This window comes from Nilaparvata lugens, chromosome 13 (assembly GCF_014356525.2).
Source record: "Nilaparvata lugens isolate BPH chromosome 13, ASM1435652v1, whole genome shotgun sequence".
NCBI lineage: Eukaryota > Metazoa > Arthropoda > Insecta > Hemiptera > Delphacidae > Nilaparvata > Nilaparvata lugens.
The window spans coordinates 23,209,265-23,229,349 of NC_052516.1; the positions used below are offsets into that span (position 1 = coordinate 23,209,265).

The 20,085-nt window shown below is 34.4% G+C and overlaps 1 protein-coding gene across 1 annotated transcript in view; it reads right to left on the bottom strand.

The window, feature by feature from the left end:
- The window catches only part of LOC111051396 (neuroligin-2), a 147,927-nt gene that overhangs the window by 31,303 nt on the left and 96,539 nt on the right, over positions 1-20,085 (bottom strand). Inside the window, 2 exon segments of the mRNA XM_039440398.1 lie at positions 2,100-2,218; positions 6,784-6,935. Of these exon segments, the coding sequence (XP_039296332.1) occupies positions 2,100-2,218; positions 6,784-6,935 (271 nt within the window).

The following is a 20,085-nucleotide window of genomic DNA, read 5'->3' on the forward strand; positions in this document are numbered from 1 at the left end:
TACCGGCTTGAGATAACAGTAAAAGTTCCGACATAAACGCCCTATACCATGGGATATCTACTTACGCTATTGTTTCTCTATGGTATTACTTCCGACTTGGGATGGACATGCGCAGAAAGCATACAGCGGGAGGGATTCAGAGGCGCGATGTTGCCGTTTTGAAGCGAGCGGCCAGCGATTTCCAACGTCTAGTGACTGTTCATGTTCTCATGCTACACATGTGAAGTTTCCTGTCTGAAAGCGGTCAGACGACTGACAAATTGGCAACTGCGCTTCTACCTATTACTCTTTCAATCACTGTAATTGGCTGATCTCCCTCCATTTCTCTGAGCTGCATATTCCTCCAAGTCTGAAGTAAATTTGCACGGACTATAGTTCTTATAGCCTTTGTTACTGCATTACTTTAATTCAGCTTCAAATCCTCTGGAGTAGCCTACCATTGTGACATTGTGTCGAAAGCCGGACAATCTTAATAATTTTGAAAGCCTTTTGCATGAAACATGGTTTTTATTAGTAGAGTTAGTGGTAGAGTACCCTGGGCAAGTACTAACTATCTTGTCAACTCTCCCAATGGAAACTTTCATAGTAAAGTACTAGTTTTTAGTATAGGCATAGAGAAACAATAGCGTAAGTAGATATCCCATGGTATAGGGCGTTTATGTCGCAACTTTTACTGTTATCTCAAGCCGGTTGTCGACGTAGTTCTTTCCCGTGAAGCTTTATGACGCTGGTAGTCTCTCATATTGTGCCCTTCATACACTCTTACCCGGTCAAAACAGTAAAAATCGACAATAATCGACAGTAATCGGCTTGAGATAACAGTAAAAGCTGCGACATAAACGCCCTATACCATGGGATATCTACTTACGCTATTGTTTCTCTATAGTATAGGCTAGTAGAGTGGGATAGCATTCTACCACTAACTTGCCTTCCCACACCACCGTTTCACACTCTACTCTACCATTACTATGCTAATGAAAACAGTCTCGAGCTAGTAGAGTAGGCGAAATGAATATATTTCGTATTAACATTCTAAAGCTAGTTATGTTCACTAGACAACACATTTTACCTACTACTCTCAATTGTGGTGAAAACAGTTGCTCGACCAAGTAAGTAGAGTAGAGCTAGCTCGGTAGAGTTAGTATACTAGTTACTTGACAACTAACTCTTCTAGTAAAAACCAGGCTTAACTGATGTTTGTGAGTGATTATTGAATGAACATATTATATATACTCTGTCCAGACTGTCATGAGCCCTGGAAGATTAAGCCGACCCTTGCTCCTCCACGCGCAGGCACACACGCCCGGCCCACCTGCGCCATTGATATACTATGTATACCACGTAGTATACAGGTAGACAGACCGTCCCTTTACTCACACACACAAAAGGAGACTGCGCTTGTGTGTGTGTGAGTAGTAGGTGGGTCGGCCCAATCCTTCAGAGCTCATGCCATTTGGACAGAGTATAGTACATGAATAGCTATATAACATGATAGTATAAATTATAGAGATCATATAAATGCGGCAAATTTGAAGAGAGCAGCCTGCTTGTGAACACGGTAGGCCTACAATTATTTCAGGAAATAGAATAATGAATTGAACATTAATTTCGCATAAAATTGCATTGAAAATTCATTAAATCCTGGATGTTTGTTGATAACTTAGTACAGTGTACAAGAAGCGGTTATTTGCATGAAAAATACAAGGCAGACCAAAGAAATGATGGTTTGATGACGTACGAGAAGATCTGCGTGTCATGGATAGCAGAGGATGGAGAGCTGTAGTGGCTGAGAGGGATTGGTGGAGAGGCTTGGTGATGGAGGCAAAGGTCCACGACGGACTGTAGTGCTGCATAGAGGGTAAGTAATTTATTACAACAGTAAATATAATTCAGTCTATACTCTAATCAACTAATTTCCAAATCCTCCTTTCTTTATCACTGGCTAGTGGCTACAGCAATTAATTTCCTCAATGACAAAAAAAGGGTACAACAATAATTATTATTAATTTCCACAATGACAAAGAAATCTTCAAGAACCTTATAGGCTACATTCTTCACTATAATGAGAAGTAAAAAATGAAGTAGCTAAAACCACGCACCTAAACTGAGGTACTTTTTATGCAGCGATTCATAAGGTGACCATTCAATATTCTTGAATTTGTTCTTCTCTTGTCGAATGCCATGCACTGGTTCAGTGTCCTGGGGCTCATTCGGATTTCTGTAAAATAAATAATATGAATTTTCATCGAATACAACACCAATAACAATAATTAATAATAGTTCATGCAATGATTGTTCATGATTGTGCTAGAAAAACATTCTGATTTGTGTACGACAAAGTATAGAGAAATAACTACAACATTTACCGACTTTCAATATAACTTAACGATGTTAAGGAAAAATAGGACAGAATGGAAAATTTCAATTCAATTCAATTCAATTTATTTGCCATATATACAAGATTTTTACAATTACAAATTTACATAATAATTGGGTACATCATACAGGAATTCAGAATATACTCTATTCTAGAAATAATAAAAATAAATTACATATAACATAACTGAAATCCCAGTTGTACTCATTTTACCGGCAGTAATTGCTAGAAAAGACATGTATAAATAACTAACATAAAATAATTAGCATAATGGCGAAAATGAAGTTATCAATTATTGTAGTTTTGATTTCTTGAATTCTGTCACAAGACCACAGGCTTAAGGTGGGCTCTCCACTTGAACCGTTTTCGTCCGAACTAGCATCAGCCGAAAACCACCGAACCTAAATTTGTTTCACAGTGAATGAAAAAGACTAAGAACTTGTCAAAAACCACAGATTTATTAATACTGTACTTGGAAAGACCGGTTTCGGTTATTACACCATTGTCAATCTTTTTTCATTCAATATGAATAATTACAGCAATATCAACTTCTCAACTACATAAAAAAATGGTTTCACAGTCTTCTTTGTTTTTGTTTTTTGAAGTTGATCTGTTTTATGAAGTTGTAACTATGGACAATGAAAAGTTGATAAGTTTGGTTCAAGAGCATGTTCCATTGTGAGATATGCGAGACAAAAGAAATCATCGTTGTGATGTTCAAAGGAATCTGTTGACAAAGATTGCTGAACAAATAGGATCTGAAGGTGAGATTATTAAGATGAATAACTAATTTAATGGATATTTGTTTATTCAATTTCAAAAATCTCAATATAATCATTGTTTATGGAAAATTTTGGTGGTTATGATAGTAGTTAATTCAATAATAATTGGCAACCAGTGAGCTAGACTGACGTAAAAGGTTCCAATGGACGACCATATCTTGTCATAATTAACGGCCGGCAGATTCGTCCGATCCAACGGCCGAACGGATTGGTTAGATACGGTTCCAGTGGACGGTTACCCCAATGCAGCAAAGAACTAGAAACTGAACGTCAGTGAATAACTTAATTCACCTTTGACTTAGTTAGTAAGAAAGATTCTGAGAGCTCAACCAACTATATTTTTTCCTGGTGAACTAAATTATTCTTCAAACCAGTGAGGCAATGTTGGTAAGAATGATTCTGTGAATCCAATCAACTCTTTTATAGTTGAACTATAATAAATTCTTCAACCTAGTAAGGCAAACTCAGTCAATATGAACGATACTGAGAATCCAACAAACTATATTTCTACTTGAACTTATTCTTCAATCCAGTCAGCAACTAGGCGATGGAATCAGTATGCAAGATTTTGACATTTCAACCAACTATATATCTAGTTCTAATTCTTTGAACTAGTATGGAGCAACGTTTAAGGAATTAGTATGCAGGATTCTGTCAACTCAACCAACTACATTTCTAGTTGAAACGACTTTTTGAACTAGTTTCCAGTCAGCGACTAGACAAAGAAACCTATGCCGACAAAGGTATTAATCAGACCGGCTTTGCGCGTCCAATTAAAACTTGCTCGTCTGTCTATTCTCTGATCAATGACAGAACAGGCTTCCACTTCCTTTTATTCTCTTTCATTCTCCCATCCTCTTCTATTCTCTTTAAATCCCATTCGCTTCTATCGATTCATTCCGTATTATACTTACAACATCAGTAGTACCATAGAGAAACAATAGCATGAGTAGATATCCCATGGTATAGGGCGTTTATGTCGCAACTTTTATTGTTATCTCAAGCCGATTACTGTCGAATAGTGTCGATTTCTACTGTTTTGACCGGGTAAGAGTGTATGAACGGCACAATATGAGAGACTACCAGCTTCATGAAGCTTTACAGGAAAGAACTACGTGGTCTATAGGCTTGAGATAACAGTAGAAGTTGCGACATAAACGCCTTATACCATGGGATATCTACTCATGCTATTGTTTCTTCATGGTAGTACTCTTCCAATAGTTTTCTCCCTAGATTCTATTCCATTCAAAACATTCTTCAACTCATCAAAATCATTCTCTTCTCAAAATAAAGCTAGTAAATCGGTATTGAATGAAAACTGATTGATCCTGCCAAAACCACTAATTTTTAAAAGCATTTTGAGATACTTTATTGAGGTCCACGTTATAATGGCAGTAGGTAAAGATAGGATAACAGCGTTGCCGTTCGTCAGCCTTGATTTATTTTATATTCCTACATTTTTCCGTTTTTAACGGATTTGGCAACGACATGGAGCTAGAAAAGGATAGTGCTATCTATTTTGTCGAATGATAGGCAAGGATAGCAACACCAATGTTAATCAAATACTGCCATTATAACGTGGACCCCACTATAGTCTTGATTGCCACACCATTAACAGTCTTCAGCAAACTAGAAGTTTTAACGTTGAGCGAAAGAATACAGTGAACAGAGTGTGGGTGAAGCCCTACGATTGGCTGATAGCTGTCGACCAATAGAGGCCAAGGATGGATATCAAACTGCCATTGACCAAGGATGAAAACTGCCATTGGCCGAGACTCCAAGTATACCAAATATGGTCATGGTAACCGTTGAGCAACAACAACTGAAGAGAAACTTTGTAACAAACAAAACCAAATCGATTTTCTGTTGATAATATAGAAAATTAATACTAAATGTCTCATTCTTGATGCTATGATTGATTGATTGATTGATTGAGTATTTATATAGATAACAATATATACTGGCTTATACACTTATATACAATAGCTTACAATACAGAAAAAATATAGATGAATTCATATAATATAGACTAAGAAAAAAATTATTGAACTGTATATGGTATGAAGAAAGCAATTTGGAATAACTATAGATAATATTGTTATGCATCTACATAAATTGGCGGAGCTTTGAACATATCAATGTAAATTCTATGAGAGAGAATGGTAGAATATACACAAACAACACGGAAAGTTTAGTCAATCTATATTAATATTATTATTGAACGAAAATCCAAATTAAATTATGTAAATCACTCGAAGACTTCTGCTACTGCAAATATTGACAACAGGGTTGTCAGTTGAAAATAATTATATAAATAATAAATATAAAGCTATGGAATAAATATTTTGTATTATATTAAATGGAATAAGTATATTTATAAATAATAAATATAGAGCTATGGAATAATATTTTGTATTATATTAAATGGAATAAGTATATTTATAAATAATAAATACAGCTAGATGGAAATTCGATGAGCGCTACTATTCAAAAATTATTGGACAGCCCGGGTGATGGGCTGAGATATAAATGCAATATCTAAGTAATTTCCATCTGTAGTCAATCTATATTTGTTTCAATGCAAAACTGTTGAACATAATACCAACAGTGTTTTGGCCGATATATATTTGACTTGAAAACTCTACTGAGTGCTGTTTTCGATGTTGAACTATGGATTCGTTTAGGGTTTTGAGATTGAATTCATCCTTGAATCACTGTATTCAATATTTACACATTTTTATTCACGAGTAAATTTTGTTTTGCACAAAAGCTGGTTGAGTTGTAACTGTGATTAATTCCACGAGAACCAATCAGAAAAACCGTCTTTCCAAAAACGCCTTCTCTGATTGATTCTCGTGAAGTTAATCACGGTTAAAACTTAGCCAGCTTTTGTGAAACCGGGTCTTAGTCTACTATTCTTTCCTCTCTATACACCTTCTATCCCCACAAAAACATTTTGATTTGCATAATTTATTGTTCCACTTATATATATATTCAATCATATCAGAGCACTGTAATCTGATTTTTCGTCATAGTCATTCAATTTCAGCTGTTTTACATTCATGAAATCAAGCCGGTAAACAGCTGATTGTAGAACAAATGAACATATGATTCTCATTACAGCATACTATGCTGTCATAAAATCATAGGTATTTTTTACAGTCGAGTATGCTTCCTAGATCCGAATTTGGAACAGCAAAACTGGTACGAAAACCGCCATTTAGCACTCCAGGTAAAAGTTTTGTCAACTACAATCCAGAAATTCCTGATTCGAAACTTGTAAACTAGGTTATGTTTATAGAATGCATGTAGTAATGTCAGCATAAGCAGTTAATGTTTTCTGTTTCTCAATTATTCTTTTTTGGATTATTATGAAAAAAAATAGTGTAAGTTACTTGAATGTCTTTTGCAGTGCTCGAATGAAATTCTAGTCTCGGCTAACGGTTTGACTTAAAACGTCATTCTCGCCTGCGGAAGGGCCCTTCCCGTCCTTGTGACTTAAGATACTATTTCCATATACTTATTCTTGATTGTTTGTTGTCCTCCACTCAGAATAGAAAATTCAAGATTTAGGATTTGATATGTTGTTTTCAGAAATTATTCCAAAAATAGATTTTCACTCACCCGGATCTGGCGAAATTACTCCAGTAGATCATTGTGGCCTCGGCTAACAGCATCTCTGACTTCGTGTAGTTGCGAGGGAAATGCATTAGACCCCCCACCAGTGCAGCTCCAAACATATAAGGCAGTTCTTCGCCATGGACACAGCCTAGTCTCTGTAAACATAACAAAGAATTCAATGTGTTAATCTACAGATGGAAATGATTTTTGATTTGAAACTTCTTTATTGTCATACAATTTTACAAAACAAAAATAAATAAATATACTTGAAAACAATAAAGCCCAAAGGTAAAAACCTGTTTGGGAAACATAATTTTTTAATATATACACACAACTCTCGTGAATAACATCAGCCGGCCTTAAAAACTAATAACAATTTGAATTTCAGCGATACCTCTAAACTATTGCACTATATTTAGAATAAGCTTCCTTATCTTTATATAATAACAAGGTTACAATTCAATTATACTACAATATTAAAATATTTGTAAATGTCGTCCTCCATTAAAAGATGCTTACGGGGTTTTTTCAATAAAATATTCTTCATCTGACAATCTTTGATATCAATCGGTAGATGATTGAAGAAAGTTGGTGGTAAAAAAAGATAGAATTTTCTCAATATTGTTAGATTAGGCTTAGGTACAACGACATTTGATCTGTTTACTGAGATATTGCGATTATTCAGATGCTAATGAACTAATAATCATTATTAAACGAAAATCAAAATTAAATGTTGTAATTCAATGTGGTAATATATACTATAATAAAGAATGAATACTCGTATGGGATAGGAAATTCACAAATGCGCATCATCACGTTTGAACTACTGGACAACAAAGTTAACAATACATCGTCGACGACAAATGTCGATGATTTTGAGTCAAAATTTGAACAAATATTTGAAAAATTCCGATGGTATTAAGGAGTTTGCCTGTGGTTGGGCAGCGGCCCTTATTAATATCCTATTAGTTTATGATTAATAAGATCATGTTCAGACTGGTGAGTGATGGGAAAGTGATGAAATCTATCCTATTATATTGAGCGAGCAATTTCTGTATTTTTATATTTGGTTATTTATATTTATATATGGTTATTTATGTTTAAAGGATCTCGAAAACGGCTATAACGATTCTCACAAAATTTGGAGAATAGTAGGTTTATGATATAAAATTCAATTGCAATAGATCTCATCCTTGGGTAAACTCACTGAACGACATTAAAAGGATAATAAATTCATCCTTGGCTGAAACAGCTGAGACTTTCGTCGTCTGTGGATAGTAAACAAGTGAGTGAGCGAGTGAGTATGTGAAAAATCAAAATATCGCATCCCCGAAATTCATAAGATGACATATAGCCAGCTGTTTAATATGAACACGATCATTTTAGAGAATTGTGTTCTGTTTATCAATAAATAAAAATAACGAGCGAAGCTTGGTGCCCCGATATTTCTATAATAAAGTAAATAAATGGCTTATACATGTACGGGATATGAAAATTATGTTTGACGCATCATAACGTTTGAACTACTCGAATTATTAACTTGGAATGTTGCATATAGTTTCATAATTCACCGAGGATGGTTATAGGTCTATTTTAATTCTTAAAAATTTAATTACGTCAAGTTTTTAGTTTGTCAAGGTTTAATAATATAGACCCTTGCGGAGCACGGGTTACCTGCTAGTCAAAAATAAAGAAGTTATCAATGTTAATAAAAACAATATGGAAAATTGAAGTACACTTTATAATTTATATTTTTATTATATTCATATTTATATTTATATTGTATTTATATTATATTTATATTTATATTTATATTTTATAATATATTATATTATTTCATTCATAAATAATAAAGGGTACTTCGAGTTTCGATCTTGTTTTTATTAATTTGTAAAAGTAGCTCATTCAGGTGAAGTGTTTTTATAAGTTATCAATCACCTAAGTTATTACATTCAATTTCTTTGAAGAGTTGGAATCAAGAATTTGTGTATTACTGGTATGATGAATCGAAAGTAGCAATAAAAAAGACTAATTCCCCGGTACTATGTTGAGAATCTTGATATTTTCATAAAAAATATAAGAGTGTTGAAGAAGGGCCTAGTGTCCGAAAGCGCTCCACAAATGTGAGTAGAAGCTAATAACTTTTAATTATAAATACCTGACTGCTATGTCGTACGTAATTTAGTTGTTCAAAAGTGAAAAATATGAAGTTGTCGATAATCTCAATCATTCTCAATCGTTTTATCTTTTTCATTCAATCTCAATCATATTCAATCACTTTAAAAGTTGAAATCGACTTTATTGAAATTCAGGAATGAGAAATCGAGAATAACAATGAAAAACACCAACTTCCGGTACCATTCAGGTCTATTAAATTTAATCGTGTGCGTGAGTGACGTCATCTTACGGAACCAATGCGAATGATGCCTTAACTTTTAGAGTAATAGGTTAATTGAAAATTGTAATAGAGTTGATTTGGCTTTGAGCGGTCACCCATCCAATGAGAGTACCGATTGCTCGTAACGTAACTCCAAAATGGTATTGAGGGTGTGATCGATAATATTCAAGAGCTACTTTACGTGAAAAATATTTTTGTATTTCTGAAAAATATTTAAAATTTCTCTCCATACTATCTTCTAGTCTCTGCTTGATATGGAAAGAGACGTTATTTATTGATTGGATGAACCTCATTCACATCGTTCAAAGACAGTCACAACATGGATGACAAAAATGACATAAAATGATGAGATTTATATCATCTCTGTACTCACAAGAGACACAATTTCAAATTCAATCTGAAACTGACGTTCTTCATTTTAACGTTATTTAGATCTTTTCATCCTGTCTTATCTGAGCATAATATGTCTCTAGAACCATATCATTACATTCGGTTGTGTATCTTGTTTATATATCTTTTAAACCTTCTTTCTTTTCTTCTTCTTTTCTATTTCCTCTAATCTTTTCCCGCTTTGTACCTTATTTTTCTTATTCTTTCTGAATCGCATTCATGATTCTTTCTTTCCATTTTGATTCTCTCTCTTCATTATTATTTTATCCCTTACCAGCTTGAAATTTCCAATTTCCATTATTTTTATTACTTCATTTTCCAATCTTTTTTTATCTATCCTCAGATCCTACGCTTTCTGTCCTCTATACCTTTCTAATCGTCCTCCATTTTTTCACTGCTCCTCCATCACCAACTCTTTCATTTCCTCTTCTTCTCTTCTCATCTCCTTTTTCGCTTCTTTATTTCCAGCTCTTCCACTTCCCTCTCCACCACCACCTCACTCAACTCCTACTCCTTCTCCCCCACCATCTTCTCCACTCCCTTCTCCTCCTCATTTACTACTTCCCCTAACATCATCCTCCTTCTCATACTCCTATTCTTCTTCTCCTCCACTCAACACTTCACCTCCTTTTTACTTTCCTTGCCCTGTTACCATAGGTAAGGAAAGTATTGCTTTCCAAAAAAAAATTAAGGTACCCCAATTTCAAGTTTTCTATACGTTTCAAGATCCCCTGAGTCCAAAAACATGATTTTTGGGTGTTGGTCTGTGTGTGTGTATGTGTGTATGTCTGTGAACAGGATAACTCCATTCATAATTAACCGATTGACTCGAAATTTTAAACTTAAGGTCCTTATACCATGAGGAACGGCCATAAGAAATTCAATGAAATTCAATTCAAGATGGCGGGAAAAATGGCGGATAATTACTAAAAACCCATGTTCTTCACGGTTTTCTCGAAAACGATTTCCTTCAAATTTATACCATGGATAGCTATTTATAAGCCCTATCAACTGACATGGGTCTCATCTCTGGGAAAATTGCAGGAGCTACGTAATATTCTTGAGAAAAATGGCGGATAATTACTAAAAAATCATGTATGTTTTTCTCGATTTTCTCAAAAATGACTTGACTGATCTATTTCAAATTCATACCCTGTATAGTTATTTATCAGCTCTATCAACTGACATGAGTCTTTTTCCTTGGAAACTAATGGGGTCCACCCCATCCTTGAGAAATGGACTTTGTAAACTCCTTTTCGTGCATGAGGAAGGTAGGTAGAGCAGTTTATAAAAAGAGAACATAGTCAAGATATTTCATCTGTAGAACAGCTGTTTTGACGACTTTAAAAAATTGACGACTGAAAAAAATAATCGAATTTCACAATTTACATAAAGGAAAAAGTACTCTGAAAACAATTATATACACACATATACTGACAGTAGTCTGATCGTAGTTTCAAATATGAGCAAGGAAAGTTGTGTGACTGTACCACACCAGATTTTTCTTCTGCTTCTACTCTCCCTCTATCTATATACCTTTTCTCCTCTCCTACTTATTGTCCTTCTCCTCCACCTTCTCCTCTTTCTGGTCCTCCTCCTTCTTAATTTCTCATTCCTCACATACTTAATCCTTATCATTCTTCTCATCCACCTCCTCTCTCTCCACCTCCTCTTCCTCCTCCTCTACTCCTTTCTCACCCTTCTCTTTCCAAACTTGTTTCCCAGTAATGTTTCCACGGCTTTACCTGGCGCACTACTGCGACTGTGAGACGAACATAATAATCATGAGTTACATCATGAATGAACATTAAATTTCAAAGCAGAGAAATACATTTTTAGTGCCGTATCACTTTATCAGGCGTATTTCCGGCTGTTTGACACTGCAGCCTGCAGCCGGCAGCTATATTTTCAACTTGCCTCACATGAATTATTCAAAGCTTTTCCGAAAAAGGAAAAAGAGGAAAAGCGCGGAAAAAGGGGTGGCAAAAGTCTGTGGAGACTACACGTTCAGTTACATGAGTCTTATTTTTGACAACTGTGTAATAGCAAATCAAGAAGAGAGATTAAAAATGAAAAGAGAGAGATAATCTCAGACAGAAAAAGAGACAGTGTTTAAATCGAAAGATTCCTGTGGGGAGAGAAAAAAGAGAGGTATGGAGAAGGAGAGAGTAAGAAAGAGAGGGGGATGAGAGTGTTAGGGTGTTGAAATCGAGAGAGAATCCTGTGAAAGGAGAGAGGGAGAGAGAGTGAGAGAGAGAGAGAGTGTGAGAGAGAGTGATATAGTGTGAGAAAGAAGAGAGGGACTTTGGAGAGAGATTGTGGTTGAGGGTAAGAAAAAGAGAGAGTGAGAGAGAGAAAGAGAGAGATGAGAAAGGGAAAAGGCGGAGTTGAAGGTTTTAAAAGATGATTAAGTTGAGTGAGTATAAGAAATATATCAAAGATGACGAGATCATACTGTATATAGTGTAAGAAATATCAGAGAGGGCCTGAGAAGAGAAATTTTAGCGAAAGGGGAAGAAAGATACTGTGAAAAAGCGAGGGAAAAGATATAAAAAAGTGTTATACAGTGAGAGAAAAGATAGAAAAAAGTGTTATAGAGTGAGAGAAGAAGTATTTAAAGAGCGATTGCAGTTGAAGGGTTGAAAGAGATTTTTAATGGAAGATTTCTCAGAAAGATAGAGTCGTGTCTGTATGTTGCTTCCTCAGATAGGTCTTGTTTGGTTTTGTTTCACTTTCAACCCGAAATGTATATGAAAAAGATACTTTCTCAGAGAAATTAGGAAAAAGTAGAATGAATGAGCAGATTTTATGATGCAGGTAACGGATGAAAAGGAAATCATTTATTGAACGGTGCATGAAAGAAAGAAGTAATTATAGAGAATGATGGAATGTGAGGTGGAGAACATTTATACAGAGTGTTCCCCGAAAAGTGTAACAACCGAAGATCATGGATTCTTTATTAAATTTGCAACAAAGTATGTCCAGTGAGATTTTCTTATATCGACCTAAGTTTTCGAAATATTTCGATTAATCGATATTTTTGAAAAACGTCAATTACTAGAAAACTATTAGTCAAAATCGAATTCCCAGGACATGGTAGGAGAAGGAAACAAATTTACAAAGAGATTGATATAATTTGTTCCTTCATTTAATGATTTTGAACTTTTTTTGAGTGCTCAAACTTATTGAAATTTGGCTATGAACTCGACGAATGTACTTTTTTCAACTTTTAACGCTCATAAAAAGTTGAAAACGTCAAACAAAGGAATAAATCTTCTTGGAAATTTGTTTATTCTTCCAACCATGTTCTTGGAATTCGATTTTTAATGATAGTTTCCTAGTTATTGAAGTTTTTTTCAAAAATATCGAAGAATCTACATATCTCGAAAAGTAAGGTCGATTTAAGAAAATGCTACTGAATATTTTTCGTTGCAAATTCAATGTGGAATCTATGTTCTTCGACTGTTACACCTTTCATGGGACACCCTGTATATTGAAACACTTGTTATGGCTATTACAACTTCATAATTAAAATTCCGGCAGTCGCGCTGTTGTAAAATGTACAACAGTGTCAGTTTTTTTGTTGCACAAAACTATTGAATGGGGTGGTGTCAGTGAATGAGTCACCTATGCATTCCAAAACATTCCCCCATCAGTCCACTGAGTTGCAGTATCAACCGAGCAATGGTTCAGTCTTTAGGTGCCATTTAGTCGCGACAGTGCATAAGATAGGGAAAGACTGTATACGAGGACTGTAAACGAACCAATAACAAAGAATTGATGGCTTTGCTTGATTTACCTTATTGGGCTATGAAATGGTAATCAGTAGATGAAAGGTACGGGTACTGGGAAGCGTTTCCTAGTTGTGAAAAAGCTTCCCAGTACCCATACTTTTCATCTACTGTGGTCATTTAAATGTTAATAGGCGTAAAATAATCCAAAAAGATGAAAAAAAGTAATTATACAATCAATTTATATGTTTTGACAGTAAACAGAGTACATAACACCTTGGAAAATTGGTTGTTGTACAAAATACAACACGTGACTGCTCGTGTGATTGAGTAGAGCGCGACTACCAGAAGGTTAAAGACAACTGTGAGGTTAACTTCATAATTCTCCTTATTCAAAGATTAATATGTTAATTACTGATGGAATGATTCTCTTTATTATTATTTGAATAAGAGTACAAAGTGTTAAAGTGTTCTCCAACGCTTCAATAATTGTAAAGACATAGATTGCAATTCCTCCCAGCTATTCAACTCTATTGATTACATCTTCAGTGTAAAGACCGAAGAAAATGCTACAAACCTGTAATGACAATAGCAGACTATTGAACATTAAAATTAAATGTTTTTTGTTTAATTCAATGCACAGAATCAAGAGAGGGGGTTTAGAGATTAGAATCTTAAAATTTGAGAAGAGTAGTTGAGAACAGCTTGAGGAATAAGAATAGATTCCTCTCATTTCAAAGTCTCTTCCAGAATATTGAACTAACTAGGAATTATTCGTCTCAATAAGATGATTTGAAATCAGAATGTCAGAATCTGAGAAAAAGTGTCATTGAAAATGGCTAGAGAAAGAGAATAAAGTCTTCCCCCTCTTCTTCTTAAGTCTCTCCATGAATCTTGGAAACATTCTTCAGGAATAATTTTTTCTCAATAAGATGATTTGAAATCATGAAAGTTAGATTTGAATAGATACAAGTCTTCAGGACCTGAGAAGTTTTCTGAAAATCATTCATAATCTCAATGGTTACTCTCAATGTATATCTTACATTATTATACTGTGATGACATTTGAAATATTAAAAATAAGATCAGGCTACAATAATATTGAATGTATAAAATGATAATAACTGAAGTCTAATTAATAAGTAGAGAATAAATAAATAAATTTCGAGATGGAAACGCCCATATTATGAGAGCGAGATTACGCCAGAGACGTAACAAATTTCAGGCCCTGAAAAATGCTAAATAACGATCAAGTCTTTCCAGATTCGAAATATATTATTATCCACAATATTACTAGTAGTTCTGTGAACAGTAGACCTTACGCAGTATTCTCATCCAAAAGTACCTGATTGAAACTGTAGACCTTATGAAAATACAGCAATAGACTGGCTTCTCCACACATCTGTGTAATTACTTGTCAGCTGATTTATGATAAATAATTCTATAGTCTGATTCTTACTCTTATATTGGTGTATGAAGGAGTCTCCTTTTTCCTCTTATATTATCCTTGAAATGCAGAATTTCCAAAAACCTTGTATATACGTCGCCGCGCAATTAAAAAAGGAACATACCTGTCAAATTTCATGAAAATCTATTACCGCGTTTCGCCGTAAATGCGCAACATAAAAACATTTGAACATTTAAACACTCAAACATTTAAACATTTGAACATTGAGAAATGCCAAACCGACGACTTGAATCTAAGACTTCATTTCGCTCGGTCAATATTATCCCCCAATATTCTCCCATATTCCATCTTCGAATTGTCTTTTTCTTTAGGGCTACTTTTGAATTTAGAAAAAAAAGAAATCTGAATACCCTTTTCGAAATTATTTAATCACATGATTCGGTTATAAATAATGCCAATAAGCGCTTGATGACACATATAATGACTCTTGATATGGCATTATATTATATATAGCCCAAACGACTCGTTACTAGATAACTATAAAAAAGGTACTCAGATTTATATTTTTATTCAAATATTTTTCTTCAAATATTTTGAATATTCAGCATAATCAGATCACTATCATTAGATAAATCAGTTGATATTATTCGAACAATGAATTGAATTTGATTTCCGGTATTGAAAATGTTATAAATCATTACTATAGTGCGGTACAGGGTATAATGACAGTATTTGATCAACTTTGGTTTTGCTATCCTTGTCTATCATTCGACAAAGCCGGTGGTACTATCCTTTTCTAGGTCCACAACGATGCTAATTATGTTTTTGACGGTGTAGAAATATAATTAATTAATGCAGAGAATTGGCATCGCTATTCTTCTATCTCTATACACTGTCATTATAACGTGGACCACACTATATGTCTCTGTTACTCTTATTCAGACAATGAGATGAATTTGATATTCGAGATTGAAAATGTTATGAATTATCTGAATCAAGAAACAAATGAAGAAGATATTGGGGGAAGAAGTTATCAAGTAGGCTAGTCTATCGGTTTACACCCCACAATCACCTCAAATAAAAAATTGATTCCAATCTTGCAAGTCGGGGAATCTTTGCAGATATCCACCGCAGCTGAATTTGAAATTAAATTCCATTCAGAAACGAAAACAATAAACCTTGCCACTTTCTGCACCGCACAATCCACACTTTCAAAACGAATTAAATTCTTTCTGGCGAGCAGTTTGCTTCGCACTTTATGGAAAATACATCGCCGCTCCTCCAAATTGCACAAAAAACAAACAATATTTCGTTTTTCAACCCCACCGCAGGTTCTGTCTGAACTGATGATTGTCTCCAGGGCGTAATATTGCAGTTTTCAAGATAGCAACGGAAGTGAGAGGGAAAGGGTCAGGAGGAGACAAAGAGAGTAGAAAATGAAGGAGGAGAAGGAGAAGAAGAAGAAGAAGAAGAAGAAGAAGAGAAAAAGATGAAGAAGATGAGGAAAGGAAGATGATGATGAAGAAAACGAAGAAGAAGAGAAAGAAGAAGATGAAGAAGCAGAGAAAGAAGAAGAAGAAGAAGAAGAAGAAGAAGAGAAGAAGAAGAAGAAGAAGAAGAAGAAGACGACGAAGAAGAAGAAGAAGAAGAAGGAGGAGAATAAGAAGAAGAAGGAGAAGAAGAGAAAGAAAAAGGAGAAGGAAAAGAAAAAGAAGGAGGAGAAGAAGAAGGAGTAGGAGGAGGAGAAGGAGAAGAAGGAGAAGGAGAAGAAGAAGAAGAAGAAGAAGAATAGGAGAGGAAGAAGATGACGATGGAAACGAAGACGAAGACGAAGAAGAAGAAGAAAGAAGAAGAAGAAAAAAAAGAAAAAGAAGGAGATCTCATCTGAAGATGAAAGAAGGAGGAAAAAATGGGAAGAGAATGAAAGAGAGAATGAGAGTGAGAAAGTGAGTGAGGGGAGGTGATGGAAAAGAGAAAGACAGGTTTGTTTAGTAAGACCCAAGATATGAAAAGAAGATTAGATACACATAGGAAGAAATTGAAAGTTGAGAGAGATTGTGTGTGAGAGAGGAATAATAAGAGAAAGAGAGAGAGAGAAAGAAAGAGATAGAAGAAGAAGGTGATAGGGAAAGAGGAATAGGAAGAGAAAGAGAAGGAGTTTTCAAGGGAGAGAGAATGAGTTTTGTTTTGAGGTTGCTAAGATATCGAGAGAAGATGAAAGAAGGAGAAAATAATAACAGGAGAAGAAGAGATGTGAGGAGGAGGAAAATGGGAAGAAAATGAAAGAGAGAATGAGAGTGAGGAAGTGAGTGAGAGGAGATGATGAGATCAGATGGATAGGGAGAGGTACTGACGGGAAGAAAGTGAGAGTTGAGAGAGATAGTGTGAGAGAGGGAGCGGGAGACTGTGGAAGAGAGAGTGGGAGAGATTGAGTTTTGTTTGGCAAGAGCTTGAAAAGGAATTAAGTGGCATGAAGCGGCCAAATAAAAATGAAAGGTACACAAAGCTCTATTATAAAATATTCTCATTTTTCTCCATTAAAATGTAGTGGAAGAAGTTTGGTGCGGATTGGAGAAGAGTCTGCAGATGTGGAGGGGCAAAGGAGAAAAAGGAGTATGAAAAGACATAAGAAGAGAAGCAGAGATAAACATAAAAGGAGGAAGAGAGAAACATGGAGGAAGAAAATGGGATGGAGAGTTGAGATGATGACACTGAAGGGAGAAGAAAATAGAAATGGAAGAGGAAAAAAGGTTCAACATGATAATACATGTATAATGAATGAAGAAAATGGTGGGAATAAAATGATGACGGCAAGACATTGAAAGGGAGATTAAAGAAAAAATATTAGGAAGACGAGAATAAAGTATAAAAAGTCGAACAAAATTGGACGAGAAAAAGGAGGAAAGTATTATCATTATTAAACGAAAATCCAAATTAATTAATCAATTAGTTTATTTATTATCCATTTCATTTTATTTTATTATTATAATTTTCACAAGAAGCACTGAATGGGAGAGAAAAAACTAAGGATACTCCTTGTACTATTTCTCTCCCAAATTTAGATAACACTTTAAAAGTCCGAAATGAGGTTATGATTCCACTTTTCTGAAATTTAGTTCTTTTTCACTCAAAAACAACTAAAACTGAGAATTTTGAATTTTGGAGGTTGAGAAACTGGATAGGAAACAAAAACATTACACTCAAATCACTGATAATTGAAACATTTTCACGTAATTTTACAAAATTTAGAGCCGGAAAAATAGAACTTTCAGTACAGCTGTCATTGATATATGAATAGTATTTGAATAATTATAATATCTCAGTAGTTTCTATCTGTAGGAAAATATTACCTCAGGAGAATAAGATGAGATGAAACGAATCAGATAAAACAGAAAATGGTAGAGAAAGAAGCGGGAGGAAGAAGGAAAAAGTGGAGTAGGAAGGTAAACATGAAAGGAGAAGAGGGAGCGACGGGGATTAGTGAAGGTAGAAGAAAGAAAGACAATGAAAGAATGAACTGGAAAAAAGGTTGAAGTAGATCAGGGTGTACTTACTATATGAGATAAAACAGAGAGAGAAACGGGAAAAAAGTTAAGGTGGAAGAAGGGTAAACGAGGAAAGAACAGGTTGAAAAAATAAGGTGGAGGAGATCTGGATTCATCAAGAAGGAGAGAAAAGAGTGTTTATATTAGATAAGAACTCTTTATTCATGTATGAGAGAACAATAGAGTGGAAGATGAATGAAGAAGGTATGGGGAAGAGAGGAGATGGTGGGAAAGCGAAGGATTGAGGAAGAGGAAAAATATTGCGAATATATTTATATGGGCAGTAACAGCTGTTCTTAGTGAGTTGTGTGTATTTTTGGCTTCAAAATTTTATAGAATAACTTTATTTTTCAATGTGCAGTGATAATTAAGTGTTATATCTAACTATAATGGTGTTTCAATATTCTCCTAAATTTAAAATTTCTTGCTAATATATATTTTGGACTAAAATTGAACTTGAACTATTTCCTCCTTATTTGGAAATTATCAAAATTTGGGAATTGAGTAGTTTTGGGCCAAGCCTGTTGTTTCTTCTCAATCATATTTATAAATGATTTGTAAATAAATGAATAAGTATAAAAAATAAATAAAAATATATCAATATTTCACATGGGGTGGTGGAAAAGATAGAGAAAAATAGTTAGAAGAATGAAAAAAATATAGTTAGATGAGAAGAATGAAACAGAAATACAGTAAAAATAAAGAACATTGATTAAGGGAGAATAAAATGAAGAAGAAGATGAAGGAGAAACAGGAAAAGAAGAAAGGAGCAGAAGAAAGAAGACAAGGGATAGAAAGGGTAAAAAACGAGGAATAAAAGAAAGTTCATTGTAAACCACTTGAAAGTAATGTGTTAAATAGATGGGGAAGAAAGAAAGAACGCATATAAAACTCATAAACGATGAAGCATAAGAACACAGAAGTTGAGAAAGGAGAGTTAAAGAAGGAAAACAACAGAAAGAAAAAGAAAAATAATGGAGGAAGAAATGAGACAGATTATTCAGTAAGGAAGAAAAGTCATTCTTTACTGCTTGAAACTGTCCGCCTGAGAATGTTATCATAATTTTGGGTGTTGTTATTTTAGCATTAACGCTGAGTACGACATTACTACACTTCTACCATCAACTTGGAATAAACTGTGGAATTGCTTGTTAAAGTTGCTGACAATGATAAGTGTGAATAACTGGATATTCTGATTGAAGATTAGTATGTCGAGTTGATATTCACAAAATCTTATAAAAATACTCGTCTCGTAGATGGAAAATTATTATTGAAAAACTCAATCATCTCTTATAATCTCTCATTATAATCTCTTTCACCTCATCTCTGGAAAGTTTCCACTTTTATTTTTTTAGGTACCTACCTACGTTAGTTATAGTTATCAACTCGTTTGTAATTTTCTTTTCCTCCACCTACTGTCGAAAGTACTTACTTTACTCCCTGAAACATAATACTAAAGTGTCACTTTTTCGCTCTCGGTACTAAAAAACAGAAAAACTCCCTAGGGAGTAAAAGTGACTCCATTTAAATAACATGGGAAGCATCTCTATTTTAAAAACTTACATGATAATAGGTTAGAAGGTCTAAGCTCAGATGAGAAAGCATAATAGAGGTGTCTGTCATTGAGTCAACTGAATTCAATACCACAACCAGAAATTTGATCAACTCATGAAATATATGTCTGTATGATAATTATTATATTCTTAATATTAGTAGACGATGAAAATTTATACAATTTCAAAAATATTTTATTCCATTCAAAATACCAGCCAACAAATATTTTTGATCTGCAATTCGAATCTGAACCGCGTGATCTGGAGTCAGCCATTTTTGG